Source organism: Saimiri boliviensis, chromosome X (genome assembly GCF_048565385.1).
Source record: "Saimiri boliviensis isolate mSaiBol1 chromosome X, mSaiBol1.pri, whole genome shotgun sequence".
Taxonomy (NCBI): domain Eukaryota; kingdom Metazoa; phylum Chordata; class Mammalia; order Primates; family Cebidae; genus Saimiri; species Saimiri boliviensis.
Genome location: NC_133470.1, coordinates 115930265 through 115950636, shown reverse-complemented (window position 1 = coordinate 115950636; position 20372 = coordinate 115930265). Strand labels below are relative to the sequence as shown.

The 20372-nt window shown below is 41.9% G+C and overlaps 1 protein-coding gene across 8 annotated transcripts in view; it reads right to left on the bottom strand.

The window, feature by feature from the left end:
• Positions 1-19027, bottom strand: part of UPF3B (UPF3B regulator of nonsense mediated mRNA decay) — a 59102-nt gene extending 40075 nt beyond the window's left edge. For 7 of the 8 annotated variants that reach the window (XM_074391874.1, XM_003931080.3, XM_074391878.1 and 4 more), the window contains exons 1-10: positions 18597-19027; positions 17422-17528; positions 17151-17257; positions 8658-8756; positions 6222-6332; positions 4523-4566; positions 3862-4044; positions 3423-3461; positions 686-846; positions 76-370 (exon numbers count right to left, since the gene is read on the bottom strand). In XM_074391874.1, the coding sequence (XP_074247975.1) occupies positions 76-370; positions 686-846; positions 3423-3461; positions 3862-4044; positions 4523-4566; positions 6222-6332; positions 8658-8756; positions 17151-17257; positions 17422-17528; positions 18597-18752 (1302 nt within the window). In that variant the 5' untranslated portion in view covers positions 18753-19027. The remainder of the gene's footprint in view (positions 1-75; positions 371-685; positions 847-3422; positions 3462-3861; positions 4045-4522; positions 4567-6221; positions 6333-8657; positions 8757-17150; positions 17258-17421; positions 17529-18596) is intronic. The other variant, XM_003931079.3, reaches the window with a different exon arrangement.
• Between the last annotated feature and the right edge of the window lie 1345 nt (positions 19028-20372).

Here is a 20372-nt window from a genome sequence, read left to right as displayed (position 1 = left end):
AGCCCTTCCCTTTACACTTGCAGGAAAAGGGAAGAAAAAAAACCTCTCATAAACAAGTTTAATGACAAGCAGCACCTTGTTTCTTATCCGATCTCTCTTGACCACTTCTTCTTTCTTTTCAGGTTTTTCTGAGCTTCCTATTGATTCTGTACTTTCAGCCTTCTTTCCTTTGTCCCGAAGTGTTTCTTTCTCCTTTTTCATTTCTTCTTCTTTTCTCTTAAAAGTCTTCTCTTTCTCATAGCGTTCCTTCTGCCTACGGCGCTCTTCTTCTTGCCGCTTCAGCCTCTCTCTTTCTCGAAGTATGCGCTCCTGATCTCGTTCATAATCCCGTTCCCTCTCCCTGTAGTCTCTGCTGTTCTCATCTTCAGGTCTGCAAGAAAAACAAATCTGAGACAGACCCTGAAAGATCTTGTAATCAAAAATGCAGGAACACTGTGATTCTGATTTGGCCCCTGCAATAAGGTTGCACTTTTAAAGCAGAGTGAAAAATACTAGTGTTTTAAAAAGGAACAAAACCCCAAAACCATTCACCCAGAGTAAGATACAAGAATATATCTGAAACTGTTCCTCCTCATCCCCCTGCTCTGCATAAAACAGCTTATCTTAATTCAGGTACATGTCCAGGACACAGCAGCAAAACTGGCATGTAGAAATCAAACATAACAAAGAGTTCTTTACTACTGACCTCTTTGGTTTTTCATCTTTAAATTCGCTATCAGAACGCTTGGGCAATGTACAACTTTGCCCACTGGCTCTTTCATCACTGAGATTCTCTTTGTCCAATTTCTTGGCTTTTTCTCTTTTGTCCAATTCTTTTTCATCTCCTTTTTCTGGCTTCTTGAGCAGCTTTAAAGAGAAAATGTTTATTTTTATTTTGAAGGCTGGGACACTATCTTCAGATTCTACTAAAAACCCAATATACAAAATATTTAAAATTTAGACTAGACAAGGCCCCCTATCTCTGCAGGTACTCTTAAACTTTCAGGTGAACAACTAGTGCACAAGAGTAGTAATTTACTAAAAGGATGCTATTAATGTTAAAGTGTTATCCACTTGAATGAAGTGGTTTAATCACTTTGTGGCAATGGGATCAAGACTCCTTTGGCTTTTGAGGCAGGGTCTCGCTCTGTCGCCGATGCTAGAGTGCAATGGTATAAACATGGCTCACCACAACCTCAACCTCCTGGGCTCTTACCTCTGCCTCTTGAGTAGCTGGGACCAGAGGCGCACACGACCACATCCGGCTAATTTAAATTTTTTTGGGCTGGGCACTGTGGCTCACGCCTGTAATCCTAGCACTTTGGGAGGCCGAGGTGGGTGGATCACCTGAGGCCAGGAGTTCAAGACCAGCCTGGCCATTATGGTGAAACCCCATCTTAAAAAAAAAAAAAGAAAATAAAATAATTTTTTTTTTTTTGTAGAGATAGGCTCTCACCATGTTGCCCAGGATGGTATCAAACTCCTGGGCTCACACCATCCTTCCACCTCGGCCTCCCACAGTGCTAGGATTACAGGTGTGAGCCACTGTACCCGGTCTCCTTTGGCTTTAAATGGGTCAACCTTTTAGTGAATCAATGCATACTTTGAAGTATGCTTCCATAGCAAAATAGCATGTTGATATAACTTGATAGGAAATAGCCCACAAATTTTTTTTTTTTTTTTTGAGACGGAGTTTCGCTCTTGTTACCCAGGCTGGAGTGCAATGGCGCGGTCTCGGCTCACCGCAACCTCCGCCTCCTGGGCTCAGGCAATTCTCCTGCCTCAGCCTCCTAAGTAGCTGGGATTACAGGCACGTGCCACCATGCCCAGCTAGTTTTTTGTATTTTTAGTAGAGACGGGGTTTCACCATGTTGACCAGGATGGTCTCGATCTCTTGACCTCGTGATCCACCCGCCTCGGCCTCCCAAAGTGCTGGGATTACAGGCTTGAGCCACCGCGCCCGGCCTAGCCCACAAATTTTAAATGCTAGGCAGATGATTTCTGTTGGGACTCTTTTTATGTAGTATTTGGAATGACAAATACCTTGGTCACCAAAGGAGAGATCCATTGCAGCAATAATTTTGCCTTGAGCCTGAGAATAACATACTTATGATGGTACAATTATCTTGCCATTGGAGATGAATAACAAGAATTATTTGGCATTTGATTTAAAAATCTAAATGCCTTATATAAGCAAATACTGAAGTTCCATCTCTACTGATTGGGAACTCTGTATTCAATGCCATATATATTTATACATGTTCAAAAATGCCATCGTTTCTCACATCGCTGCTACAAACCTCTCGAGAATACCTCCAAGTGTTGGATGATCAGAGAGATTCTTAGGCAAAATAGAAGAATTTCAAGTATCAGAGTGAAGGCATTATACAAGGTTCATCTCAGGGTGAAGGCATCATGTAAAAAAACCAAGCAAAAGACAAAGCACCACAAGACAAGCATGAAGCATTTTGGCACGCAGACAGCCACTGCAAATGGTGAGTCCAAAATGGACACTGAGAAGGCACCAATGTAAAGTGAGGATACCATGTGCAGGTTTCATTGAAGTGCTCTTATTTCTCCAATGAACATCCTTATTAGAAGCCAAGGTGTTCATTACTCTAATAGGAATGTTAATGAATGTCTCTAGCATGGCTGGCTCTACCTTCTGCCTTGCTGATTGTTAGGAATAGCAAGTCAAGTCACTTGTGGCATAGCAGACAGAGAGATTGCTGGAAAGAATTAAGATGAGAAACTCCATCCTTCCCCAATCCCCTCATCACCAATAATGAGCCCCGTAGAGACTTAGGGAATCTTTGCTACATAAACTGCTGAATTTTCAGGAAATAAAAGAGGGAAACCCTGCCACCCTCTCGGTGAGACTTTTTTTACTTTCTCTGAAGTACTAGGTACTAGTACTTCCCCAGAAAATATGCTGAAACAAGGTCTGCCCAAGCCATGCCCTCAGAAAGGAAGCAGCAAGGTTGGGATCTTTCTACAGGTTTTCTTCTTCCCACAAGGAATGCATGAATCCAAATCTGCTACTCATAAATTCCCACCTATATGCAGGAAGATATTATGGGAGTCACATGAGAGGGAAAAGCACATAATGCAGGGTATTTATCCCCGGTCCTCCCACAAGGCAGCCAGTTATGAGAGGTGTATAAGAAGATGAGAAAGAGTTACATAGGCATGGTTGTCCTCTGGCTATACGTCATTGAAGCTTCTGGGTACACAGCAGAGCATTAGGAAGTCACCTCGGCTTCCTTTTAAAGCAGAAATTTATAATGAAATAGCTCAGCTTTTAAGAAGACCCAAGTCAATCTGAAGGGGTTTTCAACAAGTAACACTACCACCACCACCACCACCACCACAAGGACTTATTAGCTAACACCTGTGTGTGTGACATGATACTAGATGCTCTGTATCATGTACTTGGTCCTTACATTTTTCTGATTCACAGCTTGTAACAGAAACCTGTGTACCTGAAGACAGTGGAAAACAAACAGATGAGGCAACTTCATGTATCAATTATGAAGGAAAAGCTGAATAAAACCCATAAATCATGCCAGCCGGCCCTAAGCCCTCATTTACTATGAATTTAGAGGAAAGCAGTCTAAAAAATCAAACATTATCAATGATAAAAATAGCATAGATCTGTATTGAAGAAATGATAATGCACTATTTAATCCTTTTAAATGATCTTAAATTTTAAAACTAATACTATTAGTATTACAGGAAAGATTTGTATTGGATCACTTCCCCTCAAAAGAGAACAAAAACAAAACAAAAAATTCATTTACACCAACACAAGACACATGCATATTTAAAGAAACAGATACATGCAATTTTCAGCAACATGCAGTCAGTTTCATATTCTCATACCTTAATCTTTGGTTCATCCTTTAATTTGTCCCTTTCTGGAATTCTGTCTATCTTCTTTAGCTTTTCTATATCTTTCCTTTTCCGTTTCTCCTCTTCTTTCCATTTCCTCCTCTCTTCTTCTCTTTGCCTTTTTCTTTCTATTTCTCTCCTCCTTCTTTCTTCTCTCTTTTCTTCTCTCATTCTCTAGAAAGAAACATCAACACAAACCTTGAAATAAGACAACCACCAGTAAAACCCTATCAATCCCAAAGGCATGGTAGGCATCCAATAAACTGAATAATCTTTTCCTTCCCACTTTCTACAAAGTGGCATTTTAACTTCTTTACCCCCACTCCACCCAGAAAAGGAAAGGCAATGAAGACCAGGACCTGCTAATATTAGTCTTCCACTGCTGCCTTGCTATCTCTCCAGAGGCTTTCAGAATATCAAGAGTGTCTCTGGGACAACCTAAGAATGTTCCAGGTTTGTAGAGTGAACTCCAGGTCCAACAACCAGAGTGAAGGAGAGGGCCAGAAAGTGAGACCAACAAGGCAAATCCTTAAAGAGTAATGGTGGAAAAGCAGCTATTTCTCCTCCAGAAACCCACTGCTCTTAAAATGTTTATAGAATGCAAAGCAATGAAATTAAAGTATTGAGAGAACTATAAAGAGAAAAGATTTACCTGCTTGTTTTTCAGGAAGCTCAAAAGTGGGGTTGTCTTTTTAGCTACATAAATGTAAACAGATTATTAATAACACTTAACCCCTAGAAGGGATTCCATTTTCTGACATTCCCTGCCACCCACCCAAGGTGGGAAAACGTATACACCCCTTACGCCGAAAGATCACAACTGTATTATCAGAAAGAAGTTTTACAGCACTTGATTTCAACAATACAGGATTAAAATACCTTTTAAAAAGTGAAGAAATTCAAATTAAGACAACAAAATAATTTCTTAAAAGAGTCATTCCCAATTGGTGAAAATTAAGTACTTAGGACATTCTCTTATTTTATTGATAGGAGTGTAAACTCTTCAACTGGAAGAAATTGGGGGAAGGGGCTAAAAATATGAAATCCTTTTGACCCCATAGTTCCACTTCCAGGAATTCATTCTAAGAAAGTTACCAGAAACAGGCTTACACTATTAATAAAAGTCAAGTTTTGGGCCAGCCGCGGTGGCTCACACTTGTAATCCCAGCACTTTGAGAGGTTGAGGCAGGTGAATCACAAGGTCAGGAGTTCGAGACCAGCCTGGCCAGCATGGTGAAACCCCATATCTACTAAAAATACAAAAATTAGCTGGGCATGGTGGTGCATGCCTGTAGTCCCAGCTACTACGGAGGCTGAGGCAGGAGAATCATTTGAACCTGGAAAGCAAAGGTTGCAGTGAGCCGAGATTGTGCCACTGCACTCCAGCCTGGGCAACAGAACGAGACTCTGTCTCAAAAAAGAAAAAAAAAAGTCAAGTTTTCAAAGAATATTTTTCATTTTCAACATTCTGAATAAACTAGTAGCCTTATAGCCATCTTTTAAAACATATATACCTGACCGGGCACAGTGGTTCATGCCTGTAACCCCAGCACTTTGGGAGGCCAAGGTGGATGGATCACTTGAGGTCAGGAGTTCAAGACCAGCATGGCCAACATGGTGAAACTGTAGCTCTACTAAAAATACAAAATTAGCTGGGCATGGTGGCAGGCACCTGTAATTCCAGCTACTCAGAAAGCTGCGGCAGAATCACTTAAACCCTGGAGGCAGAGGTTGCAGTAAGCCAGGATTGCACCACTGCACTCCAGCCTGGGTGACAGAGCAAGACTCCATCTCAAACACACACACACACACACACGGAAAGAGAGAAAGCAAAAAAACAAAAACACATATTCCTTAGGATAAATTCCTAAGTGGAAATCCTGGGTCAAAGATTATGCTCATGTTAGAGCTAGTGATACAGTAGTGACAGCCTCCTACTGAGAATGAACATCCAAGCTAGAATTCCTCAAGTAGTTTTCAATTTTGCAGTAACTAATTTCATTTTTTTGGTATTTTCAGGTCAAAATTTTTTTAGGAATATGAACTTACTAGGAAATACCAATTGACCTTCAAAGGCTAACCAATGTCTAAATGTTCCTTACCAGTCATCGCACTTTTTGTATTTATATTACATTTGTGTGACACTAAATAGGTCGAAGAATTTTTCCCACCTTATTAATACATTCTCATAATCCTGTGAGACAGGTATTACCATCTGCATTTTACAATAACAGTCTCAGAGAAGCTAGTGACTTCCCCAAAGTCACACAGCTAGCAACTGATGGAGGTAGGAGACAGACTTAGGTACTGTGATGAGAAGGCTGTTACTCTAATTCCTTTTGCCCACTTACCTATTAATTCTCGATTTTTTGCTTCTATTTCCTCTAGCAGTGTCTCTGGGGTGGATGTCATTTTCTCATTATCCGTGGCATAACTTTCCAAAAACTTTCTATATTCTGGATCTAAATAATCATTTAAGGAAACAGAAAATATAGACTTTAAATAAAAAAGGAGACATTATCTAGGATACTTAATTATCAAAGAAGATAATTTTCTACTTCATGGAAGATTAAAAACCCAAACCATACCCACGAGGTAGACTATTTAGAGCTTAATTGGTCACTTGCTCTCAGAACTCCTAATACTGATACTCACTATGGGAATCTGGTGTGACATGGAGGTCAGGAAAAATGAGACACCATGCATTGAACCACTAGGGGTATTACATAGTTTGCTTCTAAAAGTTACTGTCCTACTAAACAAAGTCAGGTGTTCCAAAAAGATAAATTACGGAAAAGTCCTACATGTGGCACCAGATGTGATGGTAATTCCTACAGTACTCTCCTAGACCTCTGACATCAGAAAGGGTGACATATCTGAGTCACTATATTGCTTGTTTCTATGTGTCACATGATCAAGTCTTTCAGATCTAAATCTGTGATAAAATCAGTATCACAGCTATGTATTATTGTCTTTACTGTGTTTTCTTTATAAAATACCTGTAATAGTAACAAATGATGGAAATAAAACTAGATGATTCTAAAGTATCAATCTGATATAAAATATGGGCCTAAGTTCTAATCCAATATAAAGAGTTGTGTAACAACTATCTAAGATAATATTACAGAGGTCTCAGAATCTGAAGCCAGTGTATCTTAAATGGCAATTATTTTGGTTTTTCAGTTATTGTATTACTTTCATTCTTGGTTTTTTTGTTTTTGTTTTTGTTTTTTTTGAGATGGAGTTTTGCCTTTGTTGCCCAGGCTGGAGTGCAGTGGCACGGTCTTTCACCTTGTGGGTTCAAGTGATTCTCCTGCCTCAGCATCCCAAGCAGCTGGGATTACAGATGCCCGCCACCACGCCCAGGTAATTTTTGTATTTTTAGTAGAGACGGGGTTTCACCATGTTGGCCAAGCTGGTCTTGAACTCCTGACCTCAGCTGATCCACCCGCCTGGGCCTCCCAAAGTGTTGGGATTACAGGTGTGAGCCACCACACCTAGCCATAGTTCTTCTATTTTTGCTCAAACTAATTACTATGTGTGTAGCTAACTGTATATTCAAAGACCAGAAAATAGGAGTGATGACTTCAGCTACTTTATATAAAGTTACCTGGGTATGGAAATTTCCCCATGACAGTTCAAACCTTCCTCTTTATAAATATAATGGAAACCAAAAGTCAAATAAATAATCATAAATATGGTGTGCCCTCAAGAAGCAGCTGTTAAACTGAAAACTGATTTTTTCCACTATTTTCTAATCAATAAACCTATGGTGATTTGCTACTCAATAGCCAACACGGCCGGGCATGGTGGCTCATGCCTGTAATCCTAGCACTTTGGGAGGTCGAGGCGGGTGGATCACAAGGTCAGGAATTTAAGACTAGCCTGGCCAACATGGACAAACCCCATCTCTACTAAAAATACAGAATTAGCTGGGCATGGTGGCGGATGCCTCTAATCCCAATTACTCAGGAGGCTGAAGCAAAGAACTGTTTGAACCCGGGAGGTGGAGCTTGCAGAGAGCTGAAATCAACCACTGCATTCCAGCCTGGACAACAGAGACTCCGTAAAAAAAATAAAAAAAATTAAAAAATCAACATTATATTGTTCAATGGTTGAAGAATGAAATGCCCTAGCCAAAGAGAGCAGAAATTCTCTGCAAGAAACCCCCCTCTATTCTAACAATTAAACAAAGCTTCCACTGGCAAGTAACATTTCTCATTTACTCTATTTTCCATATTTTCTAATTTAAAATATTGCGGTCTAATTAACTCTCAAACATTTTTTTTTCCTTTTTTGAGATGGAGACTTGCTCTGTCATTGCTGGAGGGCAATGGTGCAATCTCAGCTCACTGCATCCTCCCCGCCTCCCAAGTTAAAGCAATTCTCCTGCCTCAGCCTCCCAAGTAGCTGGGACTACAGGCGTGCGCCACTACGCCCCGCTAATTTTTCTTTCTTTCTTTTATTTTTTTAAAAATGGGGTTTCACCATGTTGGTCAGGCTGGTCTTGAACTCCTGACCTCAGGTGATCCGCCCACCTTGGCCACCAAAGTGCTTGGATTACAGGCGTGAGCCACTACGCCTGGCCTAATTTTTTTTATATTTTTAATAAACATTGGGTTTCACCAGTTAGCCAGGCTGGTCTAGAACTCTTGACCTCAGGTGATCCACCTGCCTCGGCCTCCCAAAGTGCTGGGATTACAGGCGTGAGCCACTGCACCCGGCCAAAGATATTATTTTTAAAAACCCCACAGCAATAGCATTATATAATTAGAAATATACTGTACCATCATCAATAGTCCCGACTTTGGTATCTCTTTTCTTAGTCTTCTTTTTTGCAGCTTTTTGAAAAGGTGCAAATTCTACTATAGCAGGATATTCCTGACCTGTTTAGAAAAAAAAATACACTTGCTAAAACAAAGAAAATGTCTAAAGTGTACATAAGGGAATCAAACCAGTGCTTTCTAGGACTCCTTTGATGACAGTCATCTGAAGAGGGTCTCCCAAAGGCATAAAGCACACTGGCACAACCATAATCAACACACTACAAAAGCCGCCACAAAATTACTGGTAACATAGTGAAACAATACGGCAGGGAAGTAAAATATTCATTTAAATTCAACTTTTAAAATGTGTTATTTTAATGTGAAAAAGACCCTACAAACAAATTCTCATTTAAAAGGTTAGAAATCTCTAAAATAGGCAAATCTATAGAGACATAAAGTAGATTAGTAGCTGCCTGGGGTGGAAGTAGAGAGAAAAATGAGGAGTGACAACTAATAGGTGGGGTCTCCCTTAGGGGTAATGAACATGTTTTAAATTTAGATAGTGGTGATAGGCTCACAAGTCAACGAGTATACTAAAAATCATTGAACTGTACACTTTATTTCAGGCATGTGAATTATATCTCAATAAAGCTGTTATTTTTAAAAAGTGTGTCTATGTGAAGTGATGTGTTATGTGAAGTGATATATTGATTAACTTAATTGTGGTAATCATTTCACAATGTATATGTATACAGAATTATCACATTGGGCTGGGTGCAGTGGCTCATGCCTACAATCCCAGCACTTTGGGAGGCCAAGGCGGGAGGATCACTTGAGGTCAAGAGTTTGAGACCAGCCTGGCCAACATAGTGAAACCCTGTCTCTACAAAAACTACAAAAATTAGGCCAGGCATGGTGGCATTCGCCTGTAATCCCAGCTACTCAGGAAGCTGAGGCATGAGAATCACTTGGAACCCGGGAGGCAGAATTTACAGTGAAATGAGATTGAGCCACTGCACTTCAGCCTGGGCAACAGAGTGAGACTCTGTCTCAAAAAATAAACAAATAAATGAAAATAAATAAAATTACAAAAATTAGCCAGGCATGGTGGTGCATGCCTGTAATCCCAGCTACTTGGGAGTCTGAGGCAGGAGAATCGCTTGAATCCAGGGGGCGGAGGTTGCAGTAAGCCGAGATTGCGCCACTGCACTCCAGCGTGGTAAAAAAAAGAAAAAAGAAAAGAAAAAACAATTATCACATAGTAAAATGTAAATATATATTATTTTATTTGTCAATTATAGCTCAATAAAGCTGGGGAAAAATTTGTTAAAAATTAAAAAAAATACACCAGGACACCAAAAGAACAGGCAACAAAAGTAAAAACACAAAGGGCAGATTTCATGTTAAGTGTTCTTACCATAATAAAACAAAAAGATAAAGTATATCTCTTATTTTTAAAAAAGTAAAAAATAGATAAGTTTGGACTACATCAAAATTAAAAACTTCTGTGCATCAAAAGACACAATCAACAGAGTGAAACGGCAACCCACAAAATGAGAGAAATATTTGCAAATCATATTATCTGATAAAGAGTAACATCTAGAATATATAAAGAACTCCTATAACTCAACAACAAAAAAACAAATAACCCAATTTAAAAAATGATCAAAAGATCTGAATAGACATTTCTTCAAAGATAATATGCAAATGGCGGCCGGGCGCGGTGGCTCAAGCCTGTAATCCCAGCACTTTGGGAGGCCGAGGCGGGTGGATCACGAGGTCAAGAGATCGAGACCATCCTGGTCAACATGGTGAAACCCCGTCTCTACTAAAAATACTAAAAATTAGCTGGGCATGGTGGCGTGTGCCTGTAATCCCAGCTACTCAGGAGGCTGAGGCAGGAGAATTGCCTGAACCCAGGAGGCGGAGGTTGCGGTGAGCCGAGATCGCGCCATTGCACTCCAGCCTGGGCAACAAGAGGGAAACTCCGTCTCAAAAAAAAAAAAAAAAGAGAGAAAAACTCTCTCTCAAAAAAAAAAAAGATAATATGCAAATGGCTAACAAGCATACGAAAATATGTTCAACATTACTAGTCATTAGGGAAACACAAATCAAGACCACAACGAGGTATCATCTCATGCCCATTAGGAGGACTACTATCAAAAAAGCAGAAAACAATGAGTGTTGGTAAAGATGCGGAGAAACTGGAACACTCATATATTTGTGGGAATGTAAAATGATGCAGCTGCCATGGAAAACAGTATGGCAGTTCCACAAATCATTAAAAATAGAATTATTGGGCCAGCCTGACCAACATGGTGAAACCCATCTCTATTAAAAATACAAAAGTCATCCCTGGTGGTCTAGTGGTTAAAAGAAAAAAAAAAATCAGCTGGGCATGGTGGTGGGCACCTGTAATCCCAGCTACTCTGGAGGCTGAGGCAGGAGAATTGCTCGAACCTGGGAGGTGGAGGTTGTAGTGAGCCAAGATTGTGCCATTGCACTCCAGCCTGGGCAACAAGATCAAAACTCAATCTCAAAAAAAAAAAAAGTAATTACCAGTGGGGTACAGTGGCTCACACCTGTAATCCCAGCACCTTGGGAGGCTAAGGCAGGCAGATCACCTGAGGTCAGGAGTTCGACCAGCCTGGCCAACATGGTGAAACCTAGTCTCTACCACAAATATAAAAAATTAGCAGGGTGTGGTGGTGCACGCCTGTAGTCCCACCTACTTGGCAGGCTGAGGCAGGAGAATCCCTTGTACCCAGGAGGTGGAGGTTGCAGTGAGCTCAGATTGTGCCACTGCATTTCAGCCTGTGCGACAGGGAGAGAGTCCATCTCAAAATAAATAAATAAAAATGGAATTACCAAATGACCCCAGAAATTCCGCTTCTTGGTATATATCCAAAAGAAATAAGAGCAGGGACTTGAACATATATTTGCACATCCATGTTCACAGCAATATTGTTCACAATAGCCAAGAGTGGAAGCAACCCAAATAACCCTAACAGATGAATGGATACACAAAATGTGGTATATACATATAATGGAATATTAATCTTAAAAACGAGGATGGGCGAGGTGGCTCATGCCTGTAATCCTAGCACTTTGGGAGACTGAGGTGGACGGATCACTTGAGGTCAGGAGTCTGAAGCCAGCCTGGCCAACATGGTGAAACCCTGTCTCTACTAAAAATACAAGAAAAGCCAGGCATGGTGGCCAGCGCCTTAATCCCAGCTACTTGGGAGGCGGAGGTTGCAGTGAGCTGAGCTGGAGTCACTGCACTCCAGTCTGGGCAACAAAGCAAGACTGTCTCCAAAAAAAAAAACAGTGACATAAATTCTGACACATGCTACAACATGAATACACCTTGAGGATATTATGCTAAATGAAATAAGCCAGAGAGACACTGTATGAGTTCACCTATGTATGGTACCTAGAGTAGTCAAACTCGTAAAGACAGAGGGTATAATAGTGGCTGTCAGGAGCTGAAAAGAGGGAAATGAGTTGTTTAATGGGTACAGAATTTAAGTTTAACAAGATGAAAAAGTTCTCAAGAATGATGGAAAACAGAATGAATATACTTTTTTTTTTTTTTTGAGACAGAGTTTCGCTCTTGTTACCCAGGCAAGAGTGCAATGGTGCGATCTCGGCTCACCGCAACCTCTGCCTCCTGGGTTCAGGCAATTCTCCTGCCTCAGCCTCCTGAGTAGCTGGGATTACAGGCATGCGCCACCATGCCCAGCTAATTTTTTGTAGTTTTTTTTTTTTTTTTTTTTTTTTGAGACGGAGTTTCGCTCTTGTTACCCAGGCTGGAGTGCAATGGCGTGATCTCGGCTCACCGCAACCTCCGCCTCCTGGGTTCAGGCAATTCTCCTGCCTCAGCCTCCTGAGTAGCTGGGATTACAGGCACGCGCCACCATGCCCAGCTAATTTTTTGTATTTTTTAGTAGAGACGGGGTTTCACCATGTTGACCAGGATGGTCTCCATCTCTCGACCTTGTAATCCACCCGCCTCGGCCTCCCAAAGTGCTGGGATTACAGGCTTGAGCCACCGCGTCCGGCCAATTTTTTGTAGTTTTTAGTAGAGACGGGGTTTCACCATGCTGACCAGGATGGTCTCGATCTCTTGACCTCGTGATCCACCTGCCTTTGCCTCCCAAAGTACTGGGATTACAGGCATGAGCCACGGTGCCTGGCCAGAATATACCTTGATACTATTGAACTGTACACTTAAAATGGTTAAGATGGCAAATTTTATGTTGTATTTTACAAATTTTAAAAATACAAAAGGAATGAGGTAATGGTATATGTTATAACATGGATGGACCTTGAAAATATAAAGCTAAGTAAAAGAAGTTAGGCAGAAAAGACCACATATTGTATGATTACATTTATATGAAATGAAGGGAAATCATAGAAACCTAGAGTAGTGAATTAGTGGTTGCCAGGGGCTGGAGGGAGAGGATAGTGGGAGGTAACTACTAATACATATGGGTTTCTTTTTGGAGGGATGAAAACATTCTGGAATTAGTGCTGATGGCTGTATTACTTTGTGAATATACCAGAAACCACTGAACTGTACACTTTAAGAGATGAATTTTATTATAGATGAGTTATATTTCAATACAAAAACTCCAAGTGACTAATGGGAAAATAATTAACAAGCACCCTGACACAGAACAATGTCAAAAACAAGGTATCCTGGCCGGGTATGGTGGCTCACGCCTTTAATCTCAGCACTTTGGGAGGCCGAGGCAGGCAGATCACCTGAGGTCAGGAGTTTAAGACCAGCCTGGCCGACATGCTGAAACCCTGTCTTTTAAAACAAAAACAAAAACAAAAACAAGGTATCCTATCCTTAAATCATTGGCATGTAGACATAAGATGGAAAAAAAGCCGGGTGCGGTGGCTCAAGCCTGTAATCCCAGCACTTTGGGAGGCCGAGGCGGGTGGATCACGAGGTCGAGAGATCGAGACCATCCTGGTCAACATGGTGAAACCCCGTCTCTACTAAAAGTGCAAAAAATTAGCTGGGCATGGTGGCACGTGCCTGTAATCCCAGCTACTCAGGAGGCTGAGGCAGGAGAATTGCCTGACCCCAGGAGGTGGAGGCTGCGGTGAGCCGAGATCACGCCATTGCACTCCAGCCTGGGTAACAAGAGCGAAACTCCATCTCAAAAAAAAAAAAGGAAAAAAATAACTAGAATTGACCGGAAGGCATTGCAAAGCAGTCATGGAGGAAAAATGTTGGGAATCCCAGTGAGTACAGAATCAGATTAGCTTCAAAACTGTGATATAGGCCGGGCGCGGTGGCTCAAGCCTGTAATCTTAGCACTTTGCGAGGCCGAGGCGGGTGGATCACGAGGTCAAGAGATCGAGACCATCCTGGTCAACATGGTGAAACCCCGTCTCTACTAAAAATACAAAAAAAAAAAATCAGCTGGGCATGGTGGCGCGTGCCTGTAATCCCAGCTACTCAGAAGGCTGAGGCAGGAGAATTGCCTGAACCCAGGAGGCGGAGGTTGTGGTGAGCCGAGATCGCGCCATTGCACTCCAGCCTGGGTAACAAGAGCGAAACTCCGTCTCAAAAAAAAAAAACTGTGATATATTACGCCAGGCACGGTGGCTCACAGCTGTAATCACAGCACTTTGGGAGGCTGAGGCAGATGGACTGCCTGAGGCCAGGAGTTGGAGACCAGCCTGGCCAACATGGCAAAACCCACCTTTACAAAAAGTATAAAAATTAGCTGGGTGTGGTAGTGCACACCTGTAATGCCAGCTAAGTCGGGAGGCTAAGGCACGAGAATTGCTTGAACCCAGGAGGCAGAGGTTGCAATGAGCCAAGATTGTGCCACTGTACTCCAGCCTGGGAAAAAAAAAGGGAGAAAACAAAAAACAAAACTGATATATTTGAGAAGGAACAGATAAACCAGGAAACAGAGGGAAATTGTGGAAGACAGGCTGAAGAAACAGAAGTGAGGCCAGAATATGGAGGACCCTGACTACCAGGTAAAAGAGTTTGGACTGTTAATTTAAATCATTATTTTCAAGAAGATTAATTTCATGGCAATATTATAGACTGAAATTATACAGAAATGGAAAAAATGAAAAATCCTGTAAGTTTAGAGACAGGGTTGTCTAAGCATCAAGTGATGAGGACATAAAATGTGACTGTAAGTCCAGATGAACAAGATATTAAAAACACAATAAAATCCAGCTTGGGCAACATAAGCAATAAGCAGACCTCATCTCTGAGATAAAACAAAACAAAACAAAACAAAACCACAATGGAAAAACGATAGTCTCTTCAATAAGTGGTGTTGGGCTGGATACGGTGGCTCACACCTGTAATCCCAGCACTTTAGGAGGCTGAGGTGGGAGGATCACTTGATCCCAGGAGTTCAAGACCAGCCTGGGCAACATAGCGGGACCCCATCTCTATAAAAAATTTAAGAAAAAGGCCGGATGTGGTGGCTCATGCCTGTGATCTCATCACTTTGGGAGACTGAGGCAGACAGATCACCTGAGGTCGGGAGTTTGAGACCAGCCTGACCAACATGGAGAAACCCCGTGTCTACTAAAAATACAAAATTAGCTGGACGTGGTGGCGCATGCCTGTAATCCCAGCTACTCAGAAGACTCAGGCAGGACAGTCAGTGGAACCCGGAAAGCAGAGGTTACAGTGAGCCAAGATCGCACCACTGCACTCCAGCCTGGGCAACAAGAGCAAAACACTGTCTCAAAAAATAAAAAAAAAGAAAATATTTAAGGAAGATTAGCCAGCCATGGTGACACATGTCTGTAGTCTCAGCTACTCAGGAGGCTGAGGTGGGAGGGTTGCTTGAGCCCAGGAATTCCAGGCTGCAGTGAGCTACAATTCCACCACTACGCTCCAGCCTGGGTAGAGTCCATCCCAAGAAATAAACAATAAATTGACAAGATTCATCACTTACATGTAGGAGATTTTTTAAAAGGAAAAAATTAAATACAACTCAGATTTCCAGGCTAAATAACTAGAATTTAGTTATTTAAATATCTACTGGAATAAAATAGTTGGAGTGGAAAAATAGCTGGCTTGGGGAGATTAATAAAAGTTGGACAAACAGTGGCAAGCCTTCAATTTTTACTGGCCTAGTCCCTGACAAAGATGTAATTTTTACAAACTTTGAAATAATACTGAAAGAAACCAAAATTAAACAAGGAGACACATTATTTACATATAACTGCAAACCAAAGAAAAGTGGCAAATGGCAGTTTAGACATTCTCTGGCTAAATGTTGTAAGTAGCAGATAATAGTGTGTTAAAGCAGAAATGTGTCTTCCCTATAGACTGGACCTTCCTGGATGTAAAGTAAGAGATATATTGAGGGCCGGGTGAGGTGGCTCATGCCTGTAATCCCAGCACTTTGGGAGGTTGAGGCAGGCAGATCACCTGAGGTTGGAAGTTTAAGACCAGCCTGACCAACATGGTGAAACCCCGTCTCTACTAAAAATACAAAATTAGCTGGGCATGGTAGCGCATGCCTGTAATCCCAGCTACTTGGGAGGCTGAGGCAGGAGAATTGCTTGAACTTATGAGGCAGAGGTTGCAGTGCGTGGAGATCGCGCCATTGCACTTCAGCCTGGACAACAAGAGCGAAACTCCATCTCAAAAAAACACATAAAACCGAAAAAAAACAAAAAACAAAGTAAGAGATATATCAAGTTTCATGTTTTATATACAACTTTGTGAAAATGTTAAACAGTATCTCAACTGGGAACTGCTGGCTTAATGGATCTGAATTAAGTAAATGTTTGTCCTTGAAGCAAACTATAAAGTAAATATTTAACATTTATCAAATAAGTTTAACAGTCACTTATCAGTACTGTGGCTGAAACTCTATACTCAAAACAGCAGGTTTAAGCCAGGGCAAAAAAATCTGTCACATGAGGAGAAAACAGTGGCAATTTCACTCAGTTGATCAAACTAAAGAAATAGTAGGTTATGGCCAGGCACGGTGGCTCATGTCTGTAATCCCAACACTTTGGGAGGCTAAGGCGGGCAGATCACCTGAGGTCGGGAGTTTGAGATCAGCCTGACCAACATGGAGAAACCCCATCTCTACTAAAAATACAAAACTAGTCGGGCATAGTGGCACATGCCTGTAGTCCCAGCTACTCAGGAGGCTGAGGCAGGAGAATCACTTGAACCCGGGAGGTGGAGATTGTGGTGAACCGAGATTGTGCCACTGCACTCCAGACTGGGCAACACGAACGAAACTCATCTCCAAAAAAAAAGGAAAAAGAAAAAAGAAATAAAGAAGAAATAGTAGATTAATAAAAACAACTGAGGGCTGTGAAAGTTAAAAAAATTAACATGTCTATTTATAACACTGCAATAAGCTTATGGAATGTGTAACACTATTTAAATGTTGCACATATTATCCCCCAGGAAACAACACAACGCACATATTGTCTTAAACAACCAAATAACAAAGAAACTCCCTTTTTACTTCAGTTACCAGCACTCACCTTTATTGTCAAGGAATACATAACCATCAAAGCGATCCCTGAACAAAATAATGTCTTCTTGGTTTTTAAAGTTGATGTATGCTCTGGCATACATATGAGGATACAGACTGCAGAAAGGAAAGCAATTATGTAAATATACTTGCAGGTGTCTGGCTCAATTACAAGTATGCATATATTAAAGACAAGCTCAAAAATCAAATGAAAAGCAGTAGGATAAAAAGATTGGAAGAAACCTTTTTTCATTTACCCCTTTCTTTTTTTTTTTTTTTACCTCGTATCATTAGAAAAAAACTCAAAATAATCATGTTCAGGCATAGGTTGAAGGTGTTCCTGAAGCTGCTCCTTGGTCAAAGTGGGAGGTAATCTTCGAATTACCACCTTAAGAAAGGCATAGGAAAAGAAAATTCGTACACATCAATTTTCTGTCATACCTGAAAGAATCACAGTTCCTGAAGAAAGCTGGGCTTTAAAATATGAGATCACTTGTAAAAACCCAGGAGAAAAAGAAAAAAAACAAAACAAACAAACAAAAAAAATCCCAAGAGGAAATACTCTTCTGTAGCCCAATGCTCAGAATTAGTCACACATAATAGTAACACGGTTTAAAAAAAAAAAAACCCTTGGAAATGAGAACCGCTTGAAACAAGGAAATCTCAGGTTTTGCTCTTTACAGCTGCCCTGCAGTTTACCAGGTTTCTGCATCATTTTCGATCACCCATTTTTTAACAGATCTAGTGGCAAGAAATTAGCAAGCCAACCCTGGTCTTTGTGGATGCCACGAAATCTTGATTTAGTAACAACTTTCTCCGACATCCAACACATCTTAAAACAAAATCCCTGTCCATTCAACTGAAGAATTCAAAACTCTAAAAATCCACCCATTGCTCTCAAAATAGGATGCTCTCGATCTACCCTCCCGTACCATTAATCCCCCTGCACTGTATCCCAACTCACCTCCATTAATTACATTCCAATCCCTCATGTCCCTTTCACTATTTTTCTCCCCAATTACACCTTAGTTTCTCATTCTTTTTTTTTTTTTTTAAGTAGAGACGGGGTTTCACCATGTTGGCCAGGCTTGTCTCGAACTTCCGACCTCAGGTGATCCGCCCACCTCAGCCTCCCAAAGTGCTGGGATTACAGGCGTGAGCCACCATGTCCGGCCGGTTTTTCATTCTTTTTACCGTTGCTCTCCCCTCCCATTATCATCTCACAGCTCTGACCTAAACCCTCCCCGTTTAGGGAGTCCCCCTCTTCCTCACCCCCCACCAGGGTTTGGCCGGGAGGGGCTCTCCCCATTTCGGGTGAATGGATGAAACAGGATGATGTGATTTCCATTCAGGTGAAGGGATAGGAGAGAGAAAAAGGGGGCAGCCCCATTCCCAGCCATCCTCCCAGCACTCGCGGACCCGTCCCGCCCTCCCGGGCCAGCGGCCGACCCGGCACCTTGCTCAGCGCCTCTTTCTTCTCCCTGTTGCGATCCTGTTTATCTTCCCCCTTGGAACCGTCCCCCGAAGTCCCACCACCGCTGCCTGTGGCTCCAGGGGGCGTTAACAGGGTTACTCGCTTCTCCTTGGGCCTGTGCTCCTTGTCTTCCTTCATGGCTACGTCCGTGACGGAGGCGGCTCGGCCGCAACGCTTTACACCGGGCACCAACGGCTCCCGGGCAGCTCGCGTCAACGCTCCGCCCCCAACAAAAGCCCCTTGTGATAAGTCGGGCTCCAAGTTCCATTGGGCCCTGCCAAGATATCGCGAGAGTTGGGCCTTTCCCAGTGCAAAGGTTTCAACACCTGGCTTTTACTTCCCGCCCGCTAAGTTCCTGCGCCGCCCTATTCCCTCACGGCCCAGACTCCCTCGGGGCCCGCTCCTTCGCGCGTCATTAGCAACTCCGCCATCTTGAAGTGACTATGTCGGTGACTACAAATCCCGGCATGCAAAGTAGCTGCCCACTTTTGTTGGGAGTTCGGAGCCAGAGATATCTCAGCGTCCTTGTTTGTAAGCAGATTGAATCCTTTCATCTTCAGAGATTTTCAGGTCGAAAGATAGCTTCTGCACCCTTAGTTTTCATCAGATAAACTCAATGCCATCCAAATTTTGCCTCACTAGGGGAGCGACTTGTATTTTCTATCATTGAATTCAGAGGCTTTATAATTTATTTTCCTACAACTCAAAAAGCCGAACATTTTTAAAAAGAATTCATTTTCCTTACATTGATTAGGATTTACAGATACTTAATAAACACTACAGTATTAGCCGAGTTCAGTGGCGCGCGCCTGTAGTCCTAGCTGCTCGGTAAGGCTTAGAAGGGAGGATCTTGAGCCCAGGAGTTCGAGGCTGCAGTGAGCCATGATCGCGCCACTGCACTACAGCTTCGGCGACAGAACAAGACCCTGTATCTAAAAAACAAGAATAATAAATAAACACAAGATACTGATATTTAAAGAAGTAATATGACCAAAATATACGATATTTGTTTTCATCGCCTTATTTTAGCAAAAGGATTCTTCTTCTCAGGTACTGATGTCCCGCAGGGAGGGGAATAAAAATAAAACCAACTTGATTTAGTTGTGATCATCCTCCTCTTCACTTAAAAAAGGGCCAATTTTACATTATAATAACTCCTAACTGGAAACAATCCAAATATTCTCAACAGGCAAAGGGATAAACAAAATATGGTACATCCATAGAATGAAATAATACTCAGCAATAAATATGAACTGTTGATATACTCAGCAACATAAGTGAATCTCACAGTGATTATGTTGAGTGAAATAATCCAGACACAAAGAGAGTACATGTTGTATGATTCCATTTATATCAAATTTTAGAAAAGGTAAAACCACAGTGATAGAGAGCAGGTCAGTTGGCTGGACGTGGTGGCTCATGCCTGTAATCCCAGCACTTTGGGAGGCCAAGGCAAGTGGATCACCTGAGGTCAGGAATTCGTTCCAGACCAGCCTGGACAACTTGGCAAAACCCTGTCTCTACTAAAATGCAAAAATTAGCCAAGCGTGGTGTTGGGTGCCTGTAGTCCCAGCTACTTGGGAGACTGAAGCAGGAGAGTCGCTTGAACCTGGGAGGCAGAGGTTGAAGTGAGCCAAGGTCATGCCACTGCACTCCAACCTTGGCAACAGAGTGAGATTCCATGTCAAAAAAAAAAAAAAAAAAAAAAAAAAAAAAGAGAGAGAGACACACACAAACACCCATGGAGGACAAAAACCA